At 41.1% G+C, this 27164-nt stretch overlaps 1 protein-coding gene and 1 non-coding gene across 3 annotated transcripts; one reads left to right on the top strand and one right to left on the bottom strand.

Annotated features, from left to right (window-relative positions):
- Window positions 1–1039: 1039 nt before the first annotated feature.
- Window positions 1040–14445, bottom strand: LOC122055827 (pentatricopeptide repeat-containing protein At3g06920-like). 2 transcript variants are annotated; one of them, XM_042617465.1, is made up of 4 exons: window positions 14301–14445; window positions 13378–14098; window positions 13216–13287; window positions 1040–3155 (listed from the first exon to the last, which is right to left on the bottom strand). In XM_042617465.1, exon 4 carries the CDS (start codon window positions 3113–3115, stop codon window positions 2021–2023), a length of 1095 nt encoding a protein of 364 aa, XP_042473399.1. In that variant the 5' UTR covers window positions 3116–3155; window positions 13216–13287; window positions 13378–14098; window positions 14301–14445; the 3' UTR covers window positions 1040–2020. The 2 variants fall into 2 exon arrangements, with proteins under 2 accessions (XP_042473399.1, XP_042473398.1); XM_042617464.1 differs by lacking the exons at window positions 13216–13287; window positions 13378–14098; window positions 14301–14445 and having other exon boundaries at window positions 1040–3324.
- Window positions 14446–14528: 83 nt separating this feature from the next.
- On the top strand, window positions 14529–14601 carry TRNAR-CCG. The gene has a single exon. It is a non-coding gene; the product is annotated as a tRNA-Arg (tRNA).
- The last annotated feature ends 12563 nt before the right edge of the window (window positions 14602–27164 follow it).

Here is a 27164-nt window from a genome sequence, read left to right as displayed (position 1 = left end):
AGAGCCATTTTAAAGTTCAAGCGAAGATTTCCTACAAACTACTTCCCTAATTGATCGAGTATTAATGGGTACACGGTGGATAATTTCTTCTAAGAAAAAGATAATCCTAAAATACCGTCTATATAGCGACGAGTCATTCGCGCTTCTAAATTTATTCTCATGGCCTATGAAAAATTTTAGAAGGACCAGATTGATCACTTTAGATTAGTCAATTCATAGAGTTAAATATTTAAATTAATATTTTGAAGTATAAAAAATTACCTCAATCATGCATTCGTTTTAAAGTTCAAGTGAGGACTTCTCCCCGAGACTATGGTGCAACGATAAAGTATTTTCATAGTTAGTTAAATATTCATAGATCAATTTCTAGTTACGGTATACTATGGATTAATTTTCTTAAGATGAAAGATAAACTTAAAATGTTGATTGTAGATTGACGAGTCGTTCATACTTTCGGATTAAGTCTATGTGCTAATAGAAAATTTCTATGGAATATAATCGGTCACCTTCAAAATCAATCGGTTCGAAAAACTGAATATTTAAATTATAAAAAATATATATTTTTTATATTTATTGTATCAAAATATTTTGAAGTATAGAAAATCATCTATATCCATTTTAAAGTTCAAGTGAGGTCTTTTCCCCGAACTACAACACAACATCAAAGCATTTTCGTAGTTAATCAAGTATTCATAAGTCAATTTATAACTACAATGCAGTGCAGATTAATTTTCTCCAAGGAGAAGATAATCTTGAAACACTGATTGCGAAGCAACAAGTCATTCGTACTTCTAAATTTATTCTAATAACCGATGAAAATTTTTCATAAGACTGAATTAATCACTTCTAAAATTAATCGATTTGAAGAAGTAGATACTTGGAGGAGGTGTTTCCAAGTCGGTGAGTAAACACAATTAGTGTTTACAAATTTTGAAGAGTTTGAGCGAGGACTTCTCCTGGTTAACGTGGAAACGAAATCAAAAACTTGAATCTTTGGTTGTTCAGATGTACTTAGCTATGTATTAAACTGCTAATATATGTTTTTTCTTAAAAAAAATTCCTGATCGAAACTTGAATACAATATTCGCCCTATTATTTGCACATCGGGATGTCTCTTTGTCTTTCAGAACACTAAATGCAAGAGAAGTAGATGGAGATTGTCTTGACAAACCTCCTGATGACACAACTATTTCCTGAAGCATATACATCTTCATCCCTGATTCTTTTGGCGGATTCAAGTCTCTTGCATTTTCGCTTGAAGTTTGCATTGCCGAACAACAGAAACTTGAAGAGACTAGACTACACGCAAAATGCTGTGAGAAACTGCAAAGCTCTGTCCAAAGTTAAAGAATCATATGCAGTAACATGTATGATACAAGGTTTCATATGAAGCAACCTGATTCCTCAACACTGCTCATCTTCTCGAGAAGCTCTACCAGAGCTTTTATCAGGATGTTTTGTTCGGTAGAATGGTGCCATAACATGAACATTTGTAGTTATTCTTAATGTCGATGTGCCACACGACTATTTCTTGCTGATGACAGACATTAATGGAAATTGGAGGTAAAATGAAGATTTGAAGAGTCTAAGAGCCTTTTTCGGACAGCTACCGAAGTTTAGGGGGAGAAACAAAATTGTTAGCTGAGAAATACATGCTGCTAGACTTTGTTAACTCCATTAAAGCATTCTACTAAACTAGTAACATAATTGATTCGAACATGAGAGCTTATCTTTCTAGTACCTCAATGGTGCATCCTTCATAAACCTTCATGATGAAAAAATGATTGGAGTCAAGAAACCTTCGGTCAGCTAGCAGGAACAAATGGTAAGAATTCTCTAACTGATGTGCCAAAATCAATAGCAACAGATATGTGATTCTCAACCTATCTTTGTTATGTCGGAGCATAAGTAATGTTTTCTCAGGAACAACAACTTGTACAACAAGACAAATGTATCTTTTGTGAAGGAATTCTTTTATTAGGACAAGGATAAACTTCATTTTACCACATCAATGTGCACTCTACAATGATCTAGCAGCATGCTGGGATTTCGCCATCTCCTTCAAGACAGCACCAACAATGGCAGCCTGCTCAAGACATTCAGCCTTGTTCAATGCATCTAGGAGAGCCATACAAGTCTTGGCATTAATTTTACATCCCCTTATTCGAGTTTCTTCAAAAACCTTGTAAGCATCCATCGGTCTATTGGCATTGCTCATCCCTTCTATGAGAGCATTGAAGCTAACTGAGTCGGGAATACCACTGTTAGCCTTAAACTTCTCAAAGAGTTTACTAGCCTCTGATATGTTCCCTAATTTCGACAATCCCGATATCATGGTTGTGTAGGTGACCACATTAGGAACCAGACCATTTTTCTGCATTTCTTGCCAGAATACAAAAGCCTTGTTGTACTTCTGCACTCGACAACAACCATTTATAAGAATGGTGTAAGTATAGGTGTTGGGAGTGCACTTCATTTCTTTCATCGACTGAAAACAAACAAGCGTTTCATTTATCTCCTGTGCCTTCACTAGAGCATGCATTAGACAATTCCATGTATACACGTTAGGCGTTAGACCTTTCTGCATCATCTCTTCCATAATCAGATAAGCTTCGTCGATCCTCCCTAGTTTACCGAAACCATCTATTAAACTACTGTAAACAACAACATTCAACACTATGCCAAGCGATTTTGCTTCTTCAAATAGCATGTAAGCCTCATCAAGCCTATCAATCTTTGCAAGACCATCTATCACCGTCCCATATGTAACCACGGTGGGAGGATGGCCCTGGGCCTTCATCTCTTCCAGGAGCTGGTAAGCTTTATCTACTTTACCTGCCTTGCAGAAACCATCAAGGACAACATTATATGCACGTCTGTCTAGCACACAACCTTGATCTTTCATGGCGTAAAACAACTTGTATGTTTCACGTGCATGGCCAGCTTTCGTGAGACCATGAATCAATGCAAAATAGCTATAAGTATCAGGGGATAATCCACAATCTCTGATGTGCTCAAATATGGCACGGCCCTTTTCAACTTCGCCTGCCTTGAAGGTGCAATCCATGTAAGTATTTAGAAGAGTCAAGTCAGGGGGACACCTTCGGCTACTCATCTCCTTGTAGATCTTATGGCCATCCTCTTTTCTGCCATGCCTGAAGAAGTTTCTGATCAGAGATGTGTACACAACACAATTGGCCGTGTGTCCCGCGTCCAACATGTTAGAGTGTATACTAAAAGTCTAGCTTTTGGTATAAACATTTATCTAGAAATAAGAATCACATTGGTCAAATAACTACATTTATGATAAAAGTAGTTGTTCAATTAATTTATATTGTAGATAACATGGTGTGTGGTGTCACACACAGAAGATCATGTTATCAGTACCTTATAAATTATAAACAGTAGCTCACGACCAAAATGGAAAGGAACAAACCATTAGAAGGTCGTAGTGTAATTAGGTATCAGTTTATCTTGACTGTATAATTACACTAGTACACTTAGAGTGTATTGAGTAGGACCATTTGAGGTCGTTTCTTTTATACTGATTTTATAAAGAAACAAAGACCTCGGTTATTATGGAAGTGTGTACTCTTAATCCTAATATAATAACAAGCACGTATATTTGATATTTATTTCTTTAATTTATCAATGGGGGAGATTTAGTTCGATGAATCAATAAGCCGATAAGTTGGGAAATGATATCACTTATAGTGTGTTGTTGATTATAGAAGGAAGCGTGTCCTAGTAATCTAGGTTGAGAATGTCCCCAAGAGGAGCTCATAAGGATTGTCGTGTTAAACCCTGGTGGACTTAGTCCGACATGGCGATGAAGTTGAGTGGTACTACTCTTGGAGCTAGATATTAATTAAGTGAGTTGTCGGTAACTTACTTAATTAGTGGACATTTGTTATCTTAAACACAGGGAGACTAACACACTCATAATAAGAAGGAGCTCAAAAATGTAATTTGGGATTGGTGCGATAGTTCAATAATAGTTCTCTAGTGGAATGAATTATTATTGATAAAATTAAGTTGTGTGTTAGGGAACACGGGATGCTTAATTTTATCGGGAGACAAACCAATTCCTCCTCTCGGTCCTATCGTAGCCTCTAGTATATAGAGATTTATACCACATACCCACCTTCTTACCCGTCCAATGGGTGGCCAAGCTAGCTTGGAACCCGAGCTAGGGCCGGCCAAGACCAAGTTGATGAGCCGCCAAAGCTTGGGTCCCAAGCTTGGGTGGCCGACCTAGAATATTAAAAGGATTTTTATTAAAATGATTTCTTATGTGGATATCATGTTTTTAAAGAGAGTTTAAAATTAAAATTTCCTTTTATAGCTTTCTACAAAGATTAAGAGAAGAGATTAATCTCTTTCCTTATTTGTAGTTTAAAAGGATGGTTTTAATTTTTGGTAAAACTTTCCTTATTTGTAAATCATCTACATGTTTAAAAGAGAGTTTAAAATTTGAAATCTTTCCTTATTTGTTGATTAAAGGAGGATTTTAAATTTTAAGAAAACTTTCCTTTTTAAATCATGTTCATGATTTAAAAGAAAGTTTAAAAATTAAATATTCTCTTTTATAAGTTTCTACAAGAGATTAAGAAAAGATTTGATATCTTTCCTTATTTGTAGATTAAAGAGATTTTAATTTTTAGAGATAACTTTCTTTTATCCACATGTTTAAAGAAAGATTTTAATTTATTAAATTTCCTTTTTATAAACCAATCGTGAAGGGATAAAATTATTGAGAATTTTATAAATTTCCGGAAGCAAATAAGGAAGTTTTAATTGATGTTTAAAATTTTATTTGCTTGGAAATTCTATGGTGTGGCCGGCCAAATAAATTGGAGAAGGAAAATTATTTTTGATTAAATAATTTTTTCCTTTTCATGGCAAAAGAATTAAGGAAGTTGTTAGTAAAATTTCCTTATTTGCCAAGATCAAGGATTATAAAAGAGGGGGTAGAGGAGGCTTCATGGCTAACGAATCTATTCTATTTTTCTCTCCCTCTTTTCTTCTTCTTGTGGCCGGCCCTAGCTTTTCTCCTTTCTTCTCTTTTGGTGGCCGAACCATACATCTCTTGGAGCTCTTGTTGGTGGCCGGATCTAGGAAGGAGAAGAAGAAGAGGAGGAAGCTTCATCTTGAAGATCCCTTGGAGTATTGGTGGTGATCAAGTTCTTCTTCCTTGGAGGTGGTTCTTCTTGTGGCCGAACCTTGCTTGGAGAAGAAGAAGGTGCGTGGTGGTTCTCGTCTCGGAAGATCGTCGCCCACACGACGTCCGGGATAAGAAGAGGAATACGGTAGAAGATCAAGAGGTTTTTCTAAAAGGTATAACTAGTAATTTTTTTGCGTCATACTAGTTATTTTGGAAATAATACTAAATACAAGAGGCTTACGTTCTAGTGTTTGAATATGGTTTTCGAAATTGTGTTCTTTGTTTCTTTCTTTTCCTTGTGATTTGATTGTTCTCTTTGGTTAACTAAAGTTATTTTAGGAAATTAAATATTAGCTTTCATAAAAGGTTTTGTCTAGTCGGTGGTGGTTGCTCCCGTATCCAAGAAGGTGTGCCTCGCCACGTCAGTCTTGGGAACCGATTATGAAAATTAATATTTAATGGAATTAATAACTTAAGGTGACTTGGGTCGAGCGTGTTAAGTTCCGCAGAGATCAGTCAAAACCTAAAAAACAAATAGATTAAGTTTTGGATCAAGCGTGTTAAGTTCCGATCAAAATTAATTTAAAAGAACACATGGTAGCTAGGAAAGGTTCGGACCTTTGTCTGAAAATTTTTGCGATGGAACCTATAGGTTTCAAGTGTGACCAACAATTGGTATCGAGCTGGGTTTTGCCTACGTGTATTTGGTATTAGTTTAATTATGCACGTGTAAATACATAATTTAGGCGGTTAATAGTAGGATGTCTTAACTTTGTGGATCGAGGATCCATATTATGGCTTATAGTTATTATGTGTGTGATTGGACCCTTGGACGTATCGAGGGCATTTTATTGTGTGTGCGTGATTGTATTATAAAATACTGCGGGAGGTGTATTTAGTTTTATTAGGATTTTATTTTGATCTAGATACATATACGTTCCTTTTATGGAATATAGGATCAAAATGTAAAATTCTATTTATGTCATGGATCGAATCTTGCAAGCGTGGAACCTTTTGAGGACCAGAGGCTAGGATAGATGCGACGACTAGACCCGATGGCGGTGGCAAAATATGGCAGTAGATAAGACACGGAAGACAACTAGAGATAAAAGCCGTAATAGTTGAAAATTAGATTTTCATTTATTGCTTTTATATTGTGTTATGTGTGCGTGTTAGTTTACGTATTTAGTAGGCTAGCGTAGTTAAAATTCCTCGTTTATAAATAACTAAGTGGGAGAGGATTTTAAGTAAATCCATGGTCTCCATTCTTGGTTTGTAAGTGATGCAAACAAGCTTGGCGTTGGCTCGAGTGCCTTCCTCCATGTGGATGAGCTTGTTTGTGGATCACTGAGCATACTTCCGTTTTGGATGACTATAGGAAGTTAAGGCGTGTGATCTTCCCAACGGAAGGGCGTAATCTTATTAATGGACTTAGTGTCGAGTAATGGTATACACTTAGACACATCTAATAGTATCCTCCCATCGGAGTTACTGCTATTATTTGCAAAGAAAAACCAACTATTAATTTGTCGTAAAACTAGGTTGACAAGATAATAAAATTAAAGGGTTAAAACCCCTCTTACAAATGATTGATTTTGTATCGTCCACACTAACGTGGCATACAAAATTAACGGTGTTGAGATAATTTTATTTGTCGTAAAGATACGTTGACAAGATAGTTAATGGGTAAAACCCTCCTTTTACAAATGTTGAATTTGTATCGTCCACGGCATGCGAAATTCACGGTGTTTGAGGTGTTGGTAAATTTAAATAATATTGTTTGAGGAATCGATGTTATTTTAAATTCAAAGTTGTGACCGAATATTTGATCAAAGCGGATCAACTATTAATTTTATTAATCGTAAAGTAAAGTTGACGAGATAATAAAATTAATGAATAAAATCTCCTCTTGATTTTGTATACAAAATTCATGGAGATTTTAAGGAGTTGATCTTGACGAAATGTTTTGTGATTCTTAGGATGTTTGTCGATCCCTAGTAGTCATACTATAGAAAAGACTTAGTAGTCCCAATTGTAATGATTGGAAATGGGACTTGGACATTAAGGTAGACTGTCTTAGCTAAGAACAATTTAGGTGTATTTAATTCATTAGTTGAAACATGTCTAGTGGTGTTATCTACGGAACACAGGTGTAGATCTGAGATGCCGTTAATCATATCTGCGATTCGTTCGGGGTTCGAGAAAACACTAAATGAAGGAAATCACCGTCCATGGGCACTTCTGTAAAAGTGGTAAATGTTGCGATGGGAGATGTTTATCCTTTGATAAGAATAAAATATGGATTTTAAGTAATTGTCTTTCGTACCAAGTTTAGAAAGAACTCGATTTCGGTTTCTAAACTATTATAGATATTATGTCTATTTGATAACAAGTTGTTATCGAGAAAAATAGGAAAGTTATCTATTACGGTATGATGGTTTAATTTATAATCCAATAAACTCCCACGATGCAGCAATGGAAATTAATAACACGTATTCTAATTTTAAGAGAAAGCGACCTTGAAATGAACCGATTATATCTTTGGCATCTAAAGCTAGGTTATACTTGAGTAGGATTCGTTGGTAGGTGATGAACTTTTGGGTTCGTTGGTGGTGGAAATCTTTCAACCTACGAGTCTTACTTGGAAGGAAAATAACCAAGAAGCTTTTAAGTCGAGGGTATGGAGTCGAAGATATGTTGAAAGCGGTTCATTCGATTTGTGTGATCTATGACTATCCAGCAAGAGGTAGTATTGAATATTTTATCTATTTAATATCAAGATACAAATAAATTTACTTAATGTACCATGAGACTAAGTACTTTGATTAGTTCGAAGAGTACAAGGTTGATGCGGAGAAATGTTAAAGTAAAAGTCACTATGGAAGATCGTAGTGGCAGGTACCTCTTGAGAGATTTTAGAGTCACTTATCGGAAGTTGGATTTCGATCCCAACTAGCTGCATCTGGTACCCCTACAGAATGGTGTAGAAAAGGAAGGTATAAAGCTCTTATGGAATAATTAGATCGATGATGAGTTATTACGAATTTGTTTTAAGGATATACACTAGAAGCAGTGAGCATAATACCTTACAAAGTCGAGAACTCTACTCCGTAGAATTCAGAATGGGCGTAAGCTGGTCAAGTATATTCGTTTGGGTGGTCAGCACATAAGAGACAGCGATAAGTTGGGCGAGTTCACTTGTTTGTGAGTTATCCTAGAGAAACAAAAGTAGGTTTATAGTCTTAAAAATCGGAAGGTCATTATCGATGACCGATTTTTAGAATAGGACTATGTAATAAACCACGTACCCGTAAGTAAATTTGTTCTTAAGGAAATAATAAAGGGCGTGTATCTAGTACCAATTGTATAAGATGAAATATCATGAGAAACTGCAACACGTATAAAAGATACACAATTACAGATAGTGCCTCTTCGTAGTGGGAGGGTTGTCAAGCAACCTAAGAGATTCGTGTTTTAGGAGAGTCTTTGGACTTGATCCCAAATGAACATGAGCCATCCGGACGTATGATGAAGCACACGAGATAAAGATAGCGTCAGTAAATAACAAATTGTAGAAATATATATATTCAATAAAATCTGGAAGCTTGTAAAACCACCGGATGGTGTAAAAGCCTTTGGGTGTAAAAGGTACATAATAGGAAAGAGGATGAGCGGAAGGTAGAAACTTTCAGCGAGGCTTGATGAAAAGGAAACTTTTCATTGGTAGCCGTGTTTAAGTCTATCCCGATTCTTTTATCTATTTGGCGAGTGGATGTCGAGACGGTATTCCTTAATGGAAGTCTTGAAGATAGCATCCACATAAAGCGAACCGAAGGGTTCGTTATAAAGGGCTAAGGCGTCTTGTGTGGCTCGATCGATCATGGGTGAAAGCTGAGTCTTGGAACATCCAGTTTATCAAAGTAATCCGGACCTTTGGATTTATTGAATAAACGGATAAGTCTTGTGTATACAAATGGTGTGATGGAAACGTGGTGATGTTTCTTGTACTATACGTAGATAACAATTTTGGTAGTTGGAAACAATATCAAAATGTTGTCAGAAGTAAGGGTATGGTTGTCCGAATAATTCGATATAAAGGACTTGGGAGAATGTATATATTTTTGTGATCAAAGTAATAAGGGATCGCAAGAAAAATATATATAGATATATCCCGAGTTTAATATATCAAAAAAATCCTTACTCGTTTTTAGCATGCAAAACTCCTAGAAAGGTTTCTTACCTTTTAAGAATGGAGTGTTTTTATCTAAAGAGATGTCTTGATGACATCAAAGGAGATTGAGGACATGTAGGTAGTTCTTTATGCTTGGCGGTTAGACGACCTAATGTATCTATGCGAGATCAAATCTGTTTGCAGGCGTAGTTAGCGAATATCAAGTAACCTAGACAAGGACATTGAATTGCGATGCGTATAAGTACCTTAGAGGCACTAGAGATTATATCCTAGTTTACAAAGCGATTATTTTGGTCCCAATGGGTTCATGGATTTTAACTTCAATCGGATAGGGACGATATTAAGTCGACCTCGGGGTTTTGTGTTTACTTTGGAGGTAAAGTCATAACTATGGAAGAGTGATAAGCATAGGTGTTTATTTGGACTCCATGTAGAAGCTTAGTATATGGCGAGCCTCAGGTGGCCATAAAAGAATGACTCGATAACCTCAAGATAGATTTGAGATGATTTCGGTTTGTCGAAGATTATTACGATTTATTGTAATAATGTTGGTCTGATAACGAACTCGAAGAAATCATAAGTCTATAAAATGATAAACCTGATAGGCGCCACCAATCTGAAATCGTATAAGCGAGGAGAAGTTGTTGCGCTAGATTGGATCGATAACTAAGGTCCTTAAGGCAAGAGTTTTTGAAGGCATGGGAATCGGATGTAGCGTATATGACAGCACAGTCTTTTAGTATAAGTGGGAGATTGTTAGAGTGTATACTAAAAGTCTAGCTTTTGGTATAAACATTTATCTAGAAATAAGAATCACATTGGTCGAATAACTACATTTATGATAAAAGTAGTTGTTCGATTAATTTATATTGTAGATAACGTGGTGTGTGGTGTCATACAGAAGATCATGTTATCGATTCCTTATAAATTATAAACAGTAGCTCACGACCAAAATGGAAAGGAACAAACCATTAGAAGGTCGTGGTGTAATTAGGTATCGGTTTATCTTGGTGTACTAGTACACTATGAGTGTATTGAGTGGGACCGTTTGAGGTCGTTTCTTTTATCTGATTTTATAAAGAAGCAAAGACCTCGGTTATTATGGAAGTGTGCTCTTAATCTAATATAATAACACGTATATTTGATATTTATTTCTTTAATTTATCGATGGGTGAGATTTAGTTCGATGAATCAATAAGCCGATAAGTTGGAAATGATATCACTTATAGTGTGTGTTGTTGATTATAGAAGGAAGCGTGTCTAGTAATCTAGGTTGAGAATGTCCCGAGAGGAGCTAAGGATTGTCGTGTTAAACCTGGTGGACTTCGTCATGATGATGAAGTTGAGTGGTCTTACTCTTGGGCTAGATATTAATTAAGTGAGTTGTCGATAACTTACTTAATTAGTGGACATTGTTATCTTAAACACGGGAGACTAACACACTCGTAATAAGAAGGCCCAAATGTAATTTGGGATTGGTGCGGTAGTTGATAATAGTTCTCTAGTGGAATGAATTATTATTGATAAAATTAAGTTGTGTGTTAGGGGCGAGGATGTTAATTTTATCGGAGACCAAAACAATTCCTCCTCTCGGTCCTATCGTAGCCTCAGTATATAAGTTTATACCATACCCACATGCACCCGTCCAGTGGGGCCGGCGAGCTAGCTTGGAACCCAGCTAGGGCCGGCCAAGACCAAATGGAATGGTTAGCATCCCAAGCGAGTACCTCACTTCGAGAAGAATAAAAAAGGATTTTTATTAAAATGATTTCTTATGTGGATATCATGGTTTTTAAAGAGAGTTTAAAATTAAAAATTTCCTTTATAGCTTTCTGAAAGATTAAGAGAAGAGATTAATCTCTTTCCTTATTTGTAGTTTAAAAGGATGGTTTTAATTTTTGGTAAAACTTTCCTTATTGTAAATCATCTACATGTTTAAAGAGAGTTTAAAATTTGAAATCTTTCCTTATTTGTTGATTAAAGGAGGATTTTAAATTTTAAGAAAACTTCCTTTTAAATCATGTTCATGATTTAAAAGAAAGTTTAAAATTAAATATTCTCTTTTATAAGTTTCTACAAGAGATTAAGAAAAGATTTGATATCTTTCCTTATTTGTAGATTAAAAGAGATTTTAATTTTTAGAGATAACTTTCTTTTTATCCACATGTTTAAAAGAAAGATTTTAATTTATTAAATTTCCTTTTTATAAACCAATCATGAAGGGATAAAAATTATTGAGAAATTTTTATAAATTTCCGGAAGCAAATAAGGAAGTTTTAATTGATGTTTAAAATTTTATTTGCTTGGAAATTCTATGGTGTGGCCGGCCAAATAAATTGGAGAAGGAAAATTATTTTTGATTAAATAATTTTTTCCTTTTCATGGCAAAAGAATTAAGGAAGTTTTTATTAAATTTTCCTTATTTGCCAAGACCAAGGATTATAAAAGAGGGGGTAGAGGAGGCTTCAAAGCTAACGAATCTATTCTATTTTTCTCTCCCTCTTTTCTTCTTCTTGTGGCCGGCCCTAGCTTTTCTCCTTTCTTCTCTTTTGGTGGCCGAACCATACATCTCTTGGAGCTCTTGTTGGTGGCCGGACCTAGGAAGGAGAAGAAGAAGAGGAGGAAGCCTCATCTTGAAGATCCCTTGGAGTATTGGTGGTGATCAAGTTCTTCTTCCTTGGAGGTGGTTCTTCTTGTGGCCGAACCTTGCTTGGAGAAGAAGAAGGTGCGTGGTGGTTCTCGTCTCGGAAGATCGTCGCCCACACGACGTCCGGGATAAGAAGAGGAATACGGTAGAAGATCAAGAGGTTTTTCTAAAAGGTATAACTAGTAATTTTTCTTTCCGCATCATACTAGTTATTTTTGGAAATAATACTAAATACAAGAGGCTTACGTTCTAGTGTTTCGAATATGGTTTTTCGAAATTGTGTTCTTTTGTTTCTTTCTTTTCCTTGTGATTTGATTGTTCTCTTTGGTTAACCTAAAGTTATTTTAGGAAATTAAATATTAGCTTTCCATAAAAGGTTTTGTCTAGTCGGTGGTGGTTGCTCCCATATCCAAGAAGACCATGTGCCTCGCCACGTCAGTACTGGGAACCAATTATGAAAATTAATATTTAATGGAATTAATAACTTAAACTTAAAATATCTCTTTTATAAGGATCCATAAAACCTAAAAGAAATAGATTAAGTTTTGGATCTTAAGTTCCGCAGGCGATCCAAAATTAATTTAAAAGAACACATGGTAGCTAGGAAAAGGTTCAGACCTTTGTACAAAATTTTTGTACAGTGGAACCTATAGGTTTTCCGAGTAGCAACCAACACAACATCCTCTCAAACAACCTATAAGCTTCATCAACCTTACCCATCTTGCCTAAACCATCAATTAGCGAACCATATGTCACAGCATCAGGGGTGCAGCCCTTCAGACTAATTCCTTCAAATATTTTGCTAACCTCATTTAGTGGTATTCAAACCACATAGTCATTCTAAACTAGAATAGAGCAAAACTAACTTAGAAAACACAAGTATCCACCATCGGGCCAATTCACTGATCGACTATTCTGTTGAATCCATGTCCTAAACTATGTAACACTACTTCTATATTGCAAAGGCTTCCATACTCAACATCTTCAAGCCATCACATGCCTCCCAGTGGAATGAGAAAGATAAACCAACAATGATTTTACTTTCCGAATATACATCTTCAGAAAGAAGCATTTGAGGTTGTGATTATCTAAGCATGTTTCAGTTACCCATATGATCTTATAGGACAAGAATGGATCAATCGTTGATAATAGCTAGTCAAATTATAATAACAAATTGAGGAAGAAATTTTGGCCGTAAAACATAAATCATACCAAGAAAAAGGATCAGAAGGATACTCGATCACTGGAAAGGTGGTTGTCAAAGTGCCTTGTGAAGCTGATGAACTGCTAGTTGCATGCAAATAAAGAGAATTAAAAGAATGCTAGTAAATCTTTGAATCAAAAGTACCCTTTTTCCACAAGGTGACAACTTACCAGGCTGAAAGAGTGCTATTAGATTTTATCTTTGTCTGTCAGCTGGTAAATCTTGGTCGTCTTGGATTAGTTGCTTAACTCGGTATTCTTCGAGTGCGGTGGCTGAGGGGTGAGGACTCTTGAATTGCTGTCGCGATGTTAGACTGTAACCAGGTGATCTGGTGTGTTTTACAACCTTCTGGTTTCATTGAATTTTCTTGTTCTTTGTGTATCAAACTTCACACAATATACATGGCTGAGTGAACTAACCTCTTCACTCACCTTTATCGGTTTCGACAGTTTAAAGCAACAATTTATTAGGCAATAGATTTTAGTACCAATCAGTCGTGTGGATCATTACCTCCTGAGATAGGCAACTTCATGTAGATGATCAGCCTTCGGCTAATAGAGAACAATTTCACAGGAAGCATCCATGCCGAGCTTGCTCGGCAGGTGCACAAAACAGAAACCGATTTACTGGCATCGTATCTCATCTACAAACTTCTTTAATTTCGAGCTCATGGAAACTCAACCTCTCTTGCAGTGGTGCAAAAGCCCTGTCGCCAAAGGTGGCATTTTTAGGAAACCATGCGCTTTGCTGTTCAAAGTTCTTCTCTTCTTGTGATATCGTTGGCATTGCTATCATCTCTATGCATTTTCTTTTTGTTCATGATCATTGCTGCTTTGTCAGTCGATGATCGGCGACGCAATGGAAACAAACGCCTAAAAGTGAGGGAGCATCCTGCAGAACACTTTAAAATTGAGTTCAATGTCGAAACCCTACTCCAGGCTTCCTTATGGTGGAGAAACTGAGCATATCGCGTGGAGATTGATGAGTGTAGTGGCGCATCTTCAGGTGATTTCTCAGGTTCGGGCAAAAGGAAACAAATTTGGTTCGTTTGGAGCGAACGTTCATCGAATGAGGAGGAAAAAGATCGGCGTACCCATTTACTTAGGGATAGAAGGAGGGAAAACGTTGATGGAGTAGTCCGGCGGCGGTGGCGGAGATTGATGAAGCGGTTGGAGAGGAAGGCGCGGAGGGCAGTCCGACGGCGAGGATGCCAGCCTGGGAGGCACCGCCGTTGCGGTGGATAAAGAACGGAGGCAGGGAGGAAGCGAGCGATTTAGAGGTATTAAAGATTTATATTTTACATGAGAAACTATTCAACAGTGGTCGCGTGGCCTAATGGATAAGGCGCTCGCCTCCGGAGCGGGAGATTGTGGGTTCGAGTCCCACCGTGATCGTTCTTTTTCCTTGAACAAATTTTACAGGTTTTTAATTAATCTAAAAATAAAATTCATTGTTACAGTTTGTTTTTATTAATATATTTTTTTAAGTTTATCCAATCAAAATATTTGGAAGTATAGAAAATCATCTCAATCATGCAGAGCCACTTGTAAGTTCAAGCGAGGATTTCCTATGCTACAAACTACTTCCCTAATTTATCGTGTATTCATGAGTACACGATGAATAATTTCTTCTACGAAAAAGATAATCTTAAAATACCGTCTATATAATTCTCATGATTTGAAAAATTTTAATAGGATCAGATTCATCATTTTAAAGTAGTCAATTCATAGAGTTAAATATTTAAATTAATATTTTGAAGTATAAAAAATCATTTCAATCATGTAAATATCTTCCTTATGTACTAGTCACTATTCCGAAGGTTAGTAGTCGTCCGTGATTTACCTCCTCCATGTTGGTCCTGAACCGGGTTGACGGGGGCACCGAGGGTGAGCGTATTCATCTTTTGCCACCAAGTGAAGACTTCTCCCCATCTCCTCAGGATGGTCTAGTAGCTAACGCATGAGGTGTTGCCATCATAAAGTCTGAGGTTCGAATCTTGACAAAGCCAAGGTAAATATCTCCCTTATGTGCTAGTCATTATTTCAAAAGCCACTAGTCGTCCGTGATTTACCTCCTCCGTATTGGCTCTGAGACTGATTGGCAAGGATACGAGGGGCAGGACTTCTCCTCGAGACTATGGTGCAACGATAAAGTATTTCCATAATTAGTCAAATATCCATAGATCGATTTCTAGCTGCGGTATATTATGGATTAATTTTCTCATGCGGAAAGATAACCCTAAAATGTTGACTGCAGATTGACGAGTCGTTTATACTTTCGAATTAAATCTACGGGCTAATGGAAAACTTCTATGGAATATAGTCGGTCATCTTCAAAATCAATCGGTTCGAAAAGTTGAATATTTAAATTATAAAAGAAATTATATTTTTTATTTTATTGTATCAAAATATTTTGAAGTATAGAAAATCATCTATATCCATTTTAAAGTTCAAGTGAGGACTTTTCCTTGGACTACAAGACAACATCAAAACATTTCCTAGTTAATCAAGTATTCACGAATCGATTTATAATTACAATGCAGTGCGGATTAATTTTCTCCTAGGAAAATGCTAGCTACGGAGCAACGAGTCATTCGTACTTCTAAATTTATTCTAGTAGTCACAACAAATTTTTCATAAGACTGAATTAATCACCTCTAAAATTAATCGGGATTAATTTTCTCCCAGGAAAAGATAATCCTAAAATACTAGCTACGGAGCAACGAGTCATTTATACTTCTAAATTTATTCTAGTAGTCACAGAAAATTTTTTATAAGACTGAATTAATCACCTCTAAAATTAATCGGTTTGAAGAAGTATATACTTGGAGGAGGTGTTTCCAAGTTGGTGAGTAAACACAATTGATGTTTACAAATTTTGAAGAGTTTGAACGAGGACTTCTCCTGGTTAACGTGGAAAAGAAATCAAAACTTGAATCTTTGGTTGTTCAGATGTACTTAGATATTTATTGTTCCTGTCGGGAATCTGGGAACACGGAATTGTCGGAACGACGTGTCTGGATGTTGACCGTATCTCCATGACCCGGATGATGAGTTGTCTTCTGTGTTGACCAAGTCGTCCGATGTCCTCTGGTCAACACTATCTGCAACCAGCGACCAGGTGGCCCTGGTCTTTGGTACCTCGATGCTTGAGGCGGGTCCCACGAATATATAAGCAGCCGAATAATGATAGAACAACTAAATAAATACAAGATGAGTACAGTGACGTACCCTGGCCCCGGGGGGCACCCTCGGATGAGTCGATGAGCTGGTCGCAGTGCTGATCGAGTCGTCGCGGCCCGGACGAGTAGATGGGTGGGAGCCAATTGAGGAGCCGGATCTGGGGGCGACGACATAGAATCCGGTGCAGCATAGATCCAAGAGGCGGCATGTCGGTCGAAATATGACGACTGCTCTTGAGCCGGAGTAATACAGCGGCTCACAAGCCGAGATATGATGACGGCACGAAGGTCGAAACATGATATCAGCACACTGACCCATATATAACATACAACTCAGAATCTAACACAAGGATCGGGTGCCGAACAGTGACAATGGCCCGAAGGCCGAAACACAACCCCACACAAAGCTGGACTAAGGATGAGATCAGCATGTGGAATACAACCATGCGGATCAAAAATTGGAGCGAAATGGGGAAAAGAAGTGATCTTACCCGCGGAATGGCCGCAGGGAAGGCCGATTGCGGCGCATCAAGGAAGCGAAACCCTAGGGCGAAAGGCTAGGGAATGGATTCGAGAGAGAGAGGGGAGAAAACATGCGATGGCGTTCTCGCGTGAATCTGTGCGGCATCAGTGGTGTGAGGAGTCGAAAGCGGTTCTGGCGGGAGTGGCTGTGGTGCCTGGCGAGAGTGGCTATAGTGCCTGGCGACTGTGGCTGCGATACTTGGCGGCTGCCGGCAAGCGAGGTTGTAGCGCGCGTAGAGCGGGGAGAAAGCAGCAGCTGTTGCTGGTGCCAACGACGTCCAGAAGGGGTGCGCGTGGCGAGGAAAAAAGGGGTAGGACTAGGCAACATCCACGCGGAGAGGAAGGCGAGGAGGTTGCTCGCGATGGCATCGACACGGAGAAGGGGAAGAGCAGCGGCCGTGGGCCTCGACCAGCAAAGGGGAGAGGGAGAGAAGAGGCACCGAGGGAGACGACGGGCGTCGACACGGAGAGGCAGAAGGGAAGGAGCTACTCACGGGGAGGTCATCGCTGGCTCCACTCCTTCGATAGTAACCACGAGGGGAGAAAAAGGTCTTTCCCCATGCCGACGGCGGAAAAACCACCAGAGAGCTTGCTGGTGAACAGTGTCATCCTTAAAACCAAAACCCTCCAAATAGGAAATGATGAAAATGCCCCTCCCTCTTCAAGTCTAGTCGAAGGAGGTGCATGCCCAACTGACTAGACCAAGCCCAAAATATAATCGTTACTGAACGCGAAATCAGATCACTGGGCTCGTCTTATCACGTCGAACGAGTAGCTGTGGCGATGCCAAGCAAGTTACTCAAGTAGTATCGAGCGAGCGATGAGAAATAGTGTGGTCCAGGTAACGGAGATAATGCTGATCAGGTAAAAAGACGGGCGATCGAGAAGATGCCGATCAGGCATCCGAGAAAATGCAGACTGAGTAATCGAGAGAGCATCGCATGAGAGATGGTAGTGATACCGAGCGAACTACGAGAAATAATACCAAGTCGGCAACCGGACCGATGCCGAGCAAACGACCGCGAAGATGCCGACCGGGCGATCGGAAGGATGTCGATTGGGTGGATAGACGTCGGGCGGACGAGGTCGAGCGCGCGACCGAGAAAGTGTCGGCCAGTCTACTGTAAGATGCTGACTAGACCATCGCGAGAATGTCGTGCGTTCGACCAAGTAATTTTAAGTGTGGTCGAACGGACGGCTGAGCGATACCGGTCAGACGACTACAAGAGTGTTAAACGAGTGACCCTGAGAGTGCCGACCGGACGATTGTAAAATGCCAATCGGGTTGCCGTAAAATATGACCGGGTGACCTAGAAATGTAGAACCAGGTGACCATAAGATGCCGACCTGACGGCCATCAGAATGTAGAGCAAAAATGAGCGCATGGCTAAGTGGACGATCGGGCGCAGGATCAGGCGGCCCAGAGAATGTCGATCAGGCGACGAAAAATAGGGCCAAGCGGCTGCTCGGCAAGCTATCGGGCGAACGCCAAGCGAGCGACTGGACAAATACCGAGCGAGAGATGAAGCAGTGCTGGGCAGAAGTGGAGCCCGAAGACTGAGCGGGAGCATAGCCCGTGAAGTTGAGTGCGCAGAGAAAAATATCGTGAGCCGAACGGGCACATCACACATGAACTGAACTAGAGTGTAGCCCATGAGTCGAAGGCGCATGGAAGCGAAAGTCGTGAGCCAAACAGGCACATCACACGTGAAATCGAATGCGCACAGAAACGAAAGTCGTGAGTCAGGCGAGCTCAAAGCCCATGAGATATTCTGGTCCGAGACCAATGGAGGTACTCTCGTTCGCGACCATCGGAGAACCCATGAAAATCGCTTGACCCTGAACAGGGGAGATAGGAGAACCCGCCGAGCAGGTCTGCGACTAATGAAGATCGCTCGACCCCGAACGGGGGAGATAGAAGATCTGATATGCTGGTCAGAGATCAGTGACAACCGCTCGACCCCGAACGGGGGAGATAGATGCTCTGATAAGCTAGTCCAAGACTAGTGAAGACCACTCGACCCTGAACGGGGGAGATAAATGCTCTGATAAGCTGGTCCGAAACCAGTGAAGACCACTCTGTTAAACCCTATTGTTATTTTGATGTGATCAACCAAGTTGGGTTAGGTCCTGCTTGTTATTTGATCTCTGTGTGTAAGTGTGCAGGAGCTTAAGAGCACAGGAAGTCAAGCAGAAGACGCAGCTAGCGAGAAGGACGACATGGGAAGGGAGTCAACGAGCTTGGTGCGTCCGAAGGATGAGAAAGCTGCGGAAGAGTACACCGGTGGACGAGAAGAATGTGCCCGGCGTTCGAGGGACAAGAAGCTGAGTCGGAAGTCTGCTCGAGGAGAAGGTCAAAAATTGGGTTCGGGTGAGCCCTATTTCGGTTGGCCGCAATCACCCATGCATTCGGAGCCTCGGAAGAAGAAAACAAGTCAAAAGGAGTTGGAAAAGCTAGCTGGAGGCGCCTTCAAAGAAGTGATGAAGGCACCTGCGCTGACTGCAGGCTTGGAGGTGCCTTCATTGCCTTGAAGGCGCCCTCAACCTTGTCCAGGGCGCCCTCAAGGTCATTGGAGGCGCCTCCGACCTGGTCAAAGTGGCCGTTTGTAATAGGATAGAGTTTTATCCGGTCAAAGCCCTTGGAGGCGCTCTCAACCCCTTTGGAGGCACCCTCAAGACTCGAGATAGAGTTTCCAGGAGCTATATAAAAGCCCCTGGAGCTAAGAAATTAATCAATCAATTCTGTATCAACTTCCTAGCAACTATTTGAGCTTCTAGTGTGTAAAAGTCTTCTCCGCCTTCAAAGAATAAGACTTTTCTAGCGCGCTCTTTTCAACCGCCTTGGATTAACAACCTTTTTAGTTGTAACCAAGTCAAAACGCTGAGTCTACTTTTCTCTTCAGTTATTTCGTTTTAATTTTTATTGTTGCTATTATTTTTAAGTTGAAAGTTTGAGGAGGGTATTATTTTTAATTTTACAAACAATTCACCCCTCCCCTCTTGCCGGCCCCGCTGCACCAACAAGTGGTATCAGAGCCAGACCGCCTCAAAAAGACTGACCGCCGACTGAAGCACAAAGATCAAGACGATGGCCGGAACAAGCATTCATCTCCCAAATTTGACGGAGACTTCGTGACATGGAAATGCCGAATGGAGGTATTCTTTAATACTGAATTTGATATACTTCTAATCATGAAATATGATTTTTCAGCCCCCAAAGACAAAGAAGAATGCAACTGGATGAAGAAGGAGCAAGCCGATTTCGTGGCCAACGGAAAGGCTGAGTTCCATCTGCTTGGCGTTCTGCTGCCCCAGGAAGTAAGTCGGATTGGAAGTTATGACTCCGTCAAAGACCTCTGGGAAAAATTCCTGGAGCTCCACGAATGCACCTCAGAAGCGAAACTAGCAAGGCGTGACATCCTCCGGACTCAACTGACAAATCTCCGGATGAACAACGACGAAAAGGTAGCGCAACTCCAAGCAAGGATAAAGGAGCTGATAACTCAACTGACCAATCTCGGTGAATTGGTAACAAACCGAGATTCTATCCGGTGTGCGCTCAACGTCTTCCCAAGACTACAGAGTGGGCATCCTTAGTAGATGCTTATTACATCTCTAAGAACTTTGAGGCAAGTACTTTAGAAAACTTATTTTCTACTTTCGAACTTCACGAGTCTAGAATTGCAGAGCCGAAACAAATAGAGAAGACAAACCTCAACGTTGCCCTACAAGCCGAGATGGACGATCCCGACTCCGAAGCGTCAATCGATGAAACTGAAGCAGCACTATAGGTAAGGAAGTTAAATAAATTTATTAAAACTAACAAATTTAGATCGCAGTCGAGGAAACATCAACGCAACAAAAGAACAGTCTGATGCTATAACTGCAACAAGGAAGTGTTGGAGCAATCCCAATGGTCCGTGCGCCCATGTATTTTGGTGTTTGGGCAAGGGTTTAAGTTAGGTTCACCCTTGTATTTGATATGTGTATTTGAGTTGTGCAGGTTTACAGGATACACATGTGACTCAGGTTGATGGCTTCGGGTCCGGTGAAGGATGGAGCATCCGAGGGACCGTAGACAAGGCAGCGAGGACAAGGGTCGAGGGAAGCGACTTTGAGGCATACCCGAAGGATGACATTGGGGACGAGCCGCGGGCTTGAATGCATCCGAGGGACGAGAGCCAAAGGAAGTAAGCTTGAAGGCAAGAGGTCAAGGCTGCAAAGAAGCGTCAAGTGAGTCATAAGGGTGAGGGTACGAGTGCACGAGAGATTGTACTCGGAGTAAAATCCTAGTTTTAGGATTTTACTGTAGCGTTACTGTAGCAGTATTGTAGCTCTACTGTAGCAGTATTGTAGCGCTACTGTAGCAGTACTGTAGCAGTCGACTACATGTTTTAGCAGTCGACTGACAACGAACATAATGTCTCTATTCGCTCGGTTAGTGTGGAATCGAGCCGTTGGGATGTAACGGTCGAATTTCCACAGAGGGCAGTCGACTGCATGTTTTAGCAGTCGACTGGTAGGCGGGATTTTCCAACCCGTGGCCTATATAACCAAGCCTTGGGAGCTTGGTTGAGGTTGACGAAATAGAGGTGGTTAACCCCTATTAGTAGTCTACCTGTGCCCTAGCTTGTAAGAAGTTCTTATGAGAGTTGTGGTGAGATTTCTCCACCCACAAGGAGCTACGTGATCTAGCCGGAGGTCTTCCGGGGAGTAATCCACCGATGGATAGGGATCGTCCACCTTACAGACACGCTGTGGAGTAGGAGCTTTATCTCTGAACCACGTAAATGATCGTGTAGCTTGGTTTGCATTCTTTCCTTTAGTATTTAACTTTCTACTTGCTTTGTTTGCATTTCCGCTTGCGCACTAACGTTGTAGAAAGAAGCGAGTATTTGGGGGCGCCGTCTATCCAACCCCCCTTCAAGCCGGTTGTCCGATCCCCAACAGGAAGGACACATCAAGGATAACTGCCCAATCGTGAAGAAAAAGAACAACGAAAAGGTAAAGTACAAAAGACCGACGTCCTTGAAGTGCAAGTGTCTGAAGGCTACTTGGGATGAATCGTCATCCTCGGAATCAGAAGTCAAAGCATTCTCAGGAGTAGCACTAATGGCCAACCATCAAATCTTTGAAGAAACCAGCTCGGAGATGAGCACAAATGAAGGGGGAGGATCATCAGAAGAAGAAAATTGCGATGAACGGGGAGCATCAGAAATAAAGGTAAGTCAGGTACGTAAACTAACTCCCAAGCAGTCTTTTCAATTCATCAAAATACTCACTAAAGATTTAGTTAAATTAGAAAAGAAAAATAATGAGTTAAAGTTAACTTTAGCAAAAGCATGTCCTCTAGAAATGTACGATAATTTAAAGTTAGAAAATTAAAAATTAAAAATTAAAAATTAAAATTGAAAAATTGAAAAATGATCATGCATGCTTAAATAAATTTCCAAAATCAAAACTTAGAGTTTATGAAAAATTAAATTGGTATATTAGAAAACATCAGGGACAACTTAGAGAAGTTCCTAAAAGTTATATACCCCCTAAGTTGTTAATTAATCCAGTAGGAAAGAACCTATACTGGGTTCCAAAACCCTTTTTAGATTAATTCTTTTTAAAAATTAGCGCTTTCAGCGAAAAAAATTAAACAGTTAATTACTTTTGAGGCTTTGTCTAAGGAAGTGGTTGTTGCTCCAATAACCAAGAAAGCCTAGTGCCTCGCCACGACCTGGAAGCCAAAATATTGAAATAAAATATTTAATTAATTTTCTGGTAAAAGCATTAAAATTAAAATTAAATAATGCTTTAAAAACATTTTTTTTGTTGTTTCAAAAATATTTTCATACTTAGAATTTTTTTCATAAAATTTTTTCATTTATAAAAACTCTCAAAAATATTTTTGCCAAAGGTAAAAATTTTCTCTGAAATTAGAATTTTTTTTTACTCAGAAAATTCTTAAAGATTGTTTTTTTGTTTGACTTAGAAATTTTTTTCTTAATCACAAAAATTTCTCAACAATAATTTGAAATTTTTTACTTAATAATAATTACCCCATGTTTTTTGATGTGATTAAAGGGGGAGAGATAAGACAAATTTAGGGGGAGTTTTAGGGAGTTAATATTTTTTTAACATTTTTTAGTGTTACAAATTCTATTATTGCAATCTTGATGCTTAAACTGTTAGTTTAGTAATTTTTTCAAATTAATGTTTGTTTATTTTTTTTCCTAACTTGAACTTGGGTTGATACATATCAAAAAGTGGAAGATTGTTAAATCCCGTAGTTGTTTTGATGTGATTAACCAAGTTGGGTTAGGTCCTGCTTGTTATTTGACCCCTGTATCTAAGTGTACAGGAGCTTAGGAGCGCAGAGAGTCGAGCGGAAGACGCAGCTAGTGAGAAGGACGGCACGGGAAGGGAGTCGACGGGCTCGGTGCGTCCAAAGGATGAGAAAGCTGTGGAAGAGTACACCGGTGGACAAAAAGAATGTGTGCGGTGTTCGAGGGACGAGAAGTCAAGTCGGAAGCCTGCTCAAGGAGAAGGCCGGGAATTGAGTTCGGGTGAGCCCTATTTTGGTTGGCCGCAATCACCCATGCATTCGGAGCCTCGGAAGAAGAAAACAAGTCAAAAGGAGCTGGAAAAGCTAGCTGGAGGCGCCTTCAACGAAGTGCTGAAGGTGCCTGCGCTGATTGCAGGCTTGGAGGTGCCTTCATTGCCTTGAAGGCACCCTCAACCTTGTCAAGGGCACCCTCAAGGCCAATTGGAGGCGTCTCCGACCTGGCCAAAGCGGTCGTTTGTAATCAGATAGAGTTTTATCCGGTCAAAGCCCTTGGAGGCACCCTTAACCCCTTTGGAGGCGCCCTCAAGACTCGAGATAGAGTTTCCAAGAGCTATATAAATGTCCCTGGAGCTAGGAAATTAATCAATCAATTCTGTATCAACTTCCTAGCAACTATTTGAGCTTCTAGTGTGTAAAAGACTTCTCCGCCTTCAGAGAAGGAGACTTTTCCAGTGCGCTCTTTTCAACTACCTTGGATTAACAACTTTCTTAGTTGTAACCAAGTCAAAACGCCAAGTCTACTTTTCTTTTCAATTATTTCGTTTTAATTTTTATTGTTGCTATTATCTTTAAGTTGAAAGTTTGAGGAGGGTATTGTTTTTAATTTTACAGGCAATTCACCCCTCCCCTCTTGTCGGCCCCGCTGCACCAACACACTCGACCCCGAACAGGAGAGATAGATGCTCTGATAAGCTGGTCCGAGACCAGTGAAGACCATTCGACCCCGAACGGGGGAGATAGATGTTCTGATAAGCTGGTCAGTGAAGACACGGGTTTAAGGTCGCCACTCGACCGCCGGTGGAGACCTGAGTTTAACGTCGCCGCTCGACGGTCTTCACAGGGGTTTATAGTCGCCGCTCGACTCTGGGGGTTAACGTCGTCGCTCGACGGTCTTCACAGGGGTTTATAGTCGCCGCTCGACTCTAGGGGTTAACGTTGTCACTAGATGGTCTTCACAGGGGTTTATAGTCGCCGCTCGACTCTGGGGTTTATAGTCGCCGTTCTACTCTGGGGTTTATAGTCGCAGCTTGACTCTGGGATTTATAGTCGTCGCTCGACTATGGGGTTTATAGTCGCTGCTAAACTCTAGGGTTTATAGTCGTCGCTCGACTTCTAGAGCCCGTGACTCTAATATAATATAATCCCGGCCAATCAGCGCGGGAGTCTTCGCAAATACAATCCCGACAGATCGGCGTGGGAGTCTTCACAGATACAATCCCGGCCGATCGGCGCAGGAGTCTTCGCAAATACAATCCCGGCCGATCGGCGCGGGAGTCTTCGCAAATACAATCTAGGTCGATCGGCGCGTGAGTTTTCGTAAATACAATCCCGGTCGATCGACGCGGGAGTCTTTACAGATACAATCCCGGCCGATCGGCGCGGGAGTCTTCGCAAATACAATCCCGGCCGATCGGCGCGAGAGTCTTCGCAAATGTAATCCCAGCCGATCGGCGCGAGAGGCTTCACAAATATAATCCCGAACGATCGGCGCAGGAGTCTTCGTAAATACAATCCCGGCCGATCGCGCGCGGGAGTCTTTGCAAATATAATCCCGGTCGATCGACGGGGGAGCTTCGGCAATAAGCCTGTGGCTCTAGTATGATAGAAACCCGACCGATCGGCACGGGAGTCCTTGCTCGGAAAACTATGATAGATTTTATGACCGAAAGAGAATATAACGGAAAAACTGACCTGCCGATCAGCAGAGGATCTGACTCAACTTCTCGACTCCCGAATACCCGTGGAGTGAGGAGAATATGATATACTCGTAGAAACCCATCAAGGTTATGAATATGGCAGCATTTTCCGGTGTCGTCCATCTTCACGTTTCAGATCAGGTGCGTTCCCACAGACGACGTCAAATATGTTCCTGTTGAGAATCTGGGAAGACGGAACTGCCGGAACGACGTGTCTGGAATGTTGACCGTATCTCCATGACTCAGATGGTGAGCTGTTTTTTGTGTTGACCAAGTCGTCCGATATCTTCTGGTCAACACTACCTGCAGCCAGCGACCGGGTCGTCCCGGTCTTTGGTACCCCCGATGCTCGAGATGGGTCCCACGAATATATAAGCAGCCGAATAATGATAGAACAACTAAATAAATACAAGACGAGTACAGTGACGTACCCTGGTGCCAGGGGGCGCCCTCGGATGAGTCGGTGAGCTGGTCGCGGTGCTGATCGAGTCGTCGCGGCCCGGACGAGTAGATGGGTGGGAGCCAACTGAGGAGCCGGATCTGGGGGCGACGACATGGAATCCGGTGCAGCATGGATCCAAGAGGCGGCATGTCAGCCGAAATATGACGACGGCTCTTGAGCCGGAGTAATACAGCAGCTCGTAGGCCGAGATATGATGATGGCACGAAGGCCGAAACATGATATCAGCACACGAACCCATATATATCACACAACTCAGAATCTAGCACAAGGGTCGGGTGCCGAATAGTGACAATGGCCCGAAGGCCGAAACACAACCCCACACAAAGCTGGACTAAGGATGAGATCAGCGTGTGGAATACAACCGCGCGGATTGCTGACAGGTGGCCCGAAGGCTAGCAAGCTATAGCCGCTAAAGAGCGGCTATTGGCGTATTGATGAACCCAGCGACCGGAGTGTGCGCTGCCAGCGCACAAAGTGGGAAGGTGGCGGCATCCGAAGGTCTGTCTAGTAGTGGGACGGTGGCTGAAGCTAGGTTGCGAGAGAGAGAGGGGAGAAAACATGTGATGGCGTTCTCGCGTGAATCTGTGTGGAATCAATGGTGTGAGGAGTCGAAAGCGGTTCCGGTGGGAGTGGCTGTGGTGCCTGACGGGAGTGGCTGCGATGCTTGGCGACTGTGGCTGCGATACCTGGCGACTGCCGACAAGCAAGGCTACAGCGCACGTAGAGCGGGAGAAGGCAGCGGCTATTGCTGGTGCCAACGACGTCCAGAAGGGGTGCGTGTGGCAAGGAAAAATGGGATAGGACTAGGCAACATCCATGCAAAGAGGAATGCGAGGAGGATGCTCGCGATGTCATCGGCACGGAGAAGGGGAAGAGCAACGGCTGTGGGCCTCGACCAACAAAGGGGAGAGGGAGAGAAGAGGCGTTGAGGGAGACGACGGGCGTGGGCACGGAGAGGCAGAAGGGAAGGAGCTACTCACGAGGCGGTCATCGCCGACGACCTTCCTTCGATAGTGACCACGAGGGGAGAAGAAGTTCTTTCCCCATGGCGGCGGCGGAAAAACCACCAGAGAGCTTGCTGGTGAACAGTGTCATCCTTAAAATAAAAACCCTCCAAATAGGAAATGACGAAAATGCCCCTCCCTCTTATCTCATCACCGTATCATGTATTAAACTGCTAATATATGTTTTTTCTTAAAAAAAAATTCCTGATAGAAACTTGAATACAATGTTCGCCCTATTATTTGCACATCGGGATGTCTCTTTGCCTTTCAGACACTAAATGCAAGAGAAGTAGAAGTAGATGGAGATTGTCTTGACAAACCTCCTGATGACATAACTATTTCCTGAAGCATATACATCTTCATCCCTGATTCTTTTGGCGGATTCAAGTCTCTTGCATTTTCGCTTGATGTTTGCATTGCCGAACAACAGAAACTTGAAGAGACTAGACTACACGCAAAATGCTGTGAGAAACTGCAAAGCTCTGTCCAAAGTTAAAGAATCATATGCAATAATATGAATGATACAAGTAAGGT

This window comes from Zingiber officinale, chromosome 3B (genome assembly GCF_018446385.1).
Source record: "Zingiber officinale cultivar Zhangliang chromosome 3B, Zo_v1.1, whole genome shotgun sequence".
NCBI lineage: Eukaryota > Viridiplantae > Streptophyta > Magnoliopsida > Zingiberales > Zingiberaceae > Zingiber > Zingiber officinale.
Note: the sequence above shows the minus strand (reverse complement) of the source record. Positions and strands in the feature narration are given on the sequence as shown.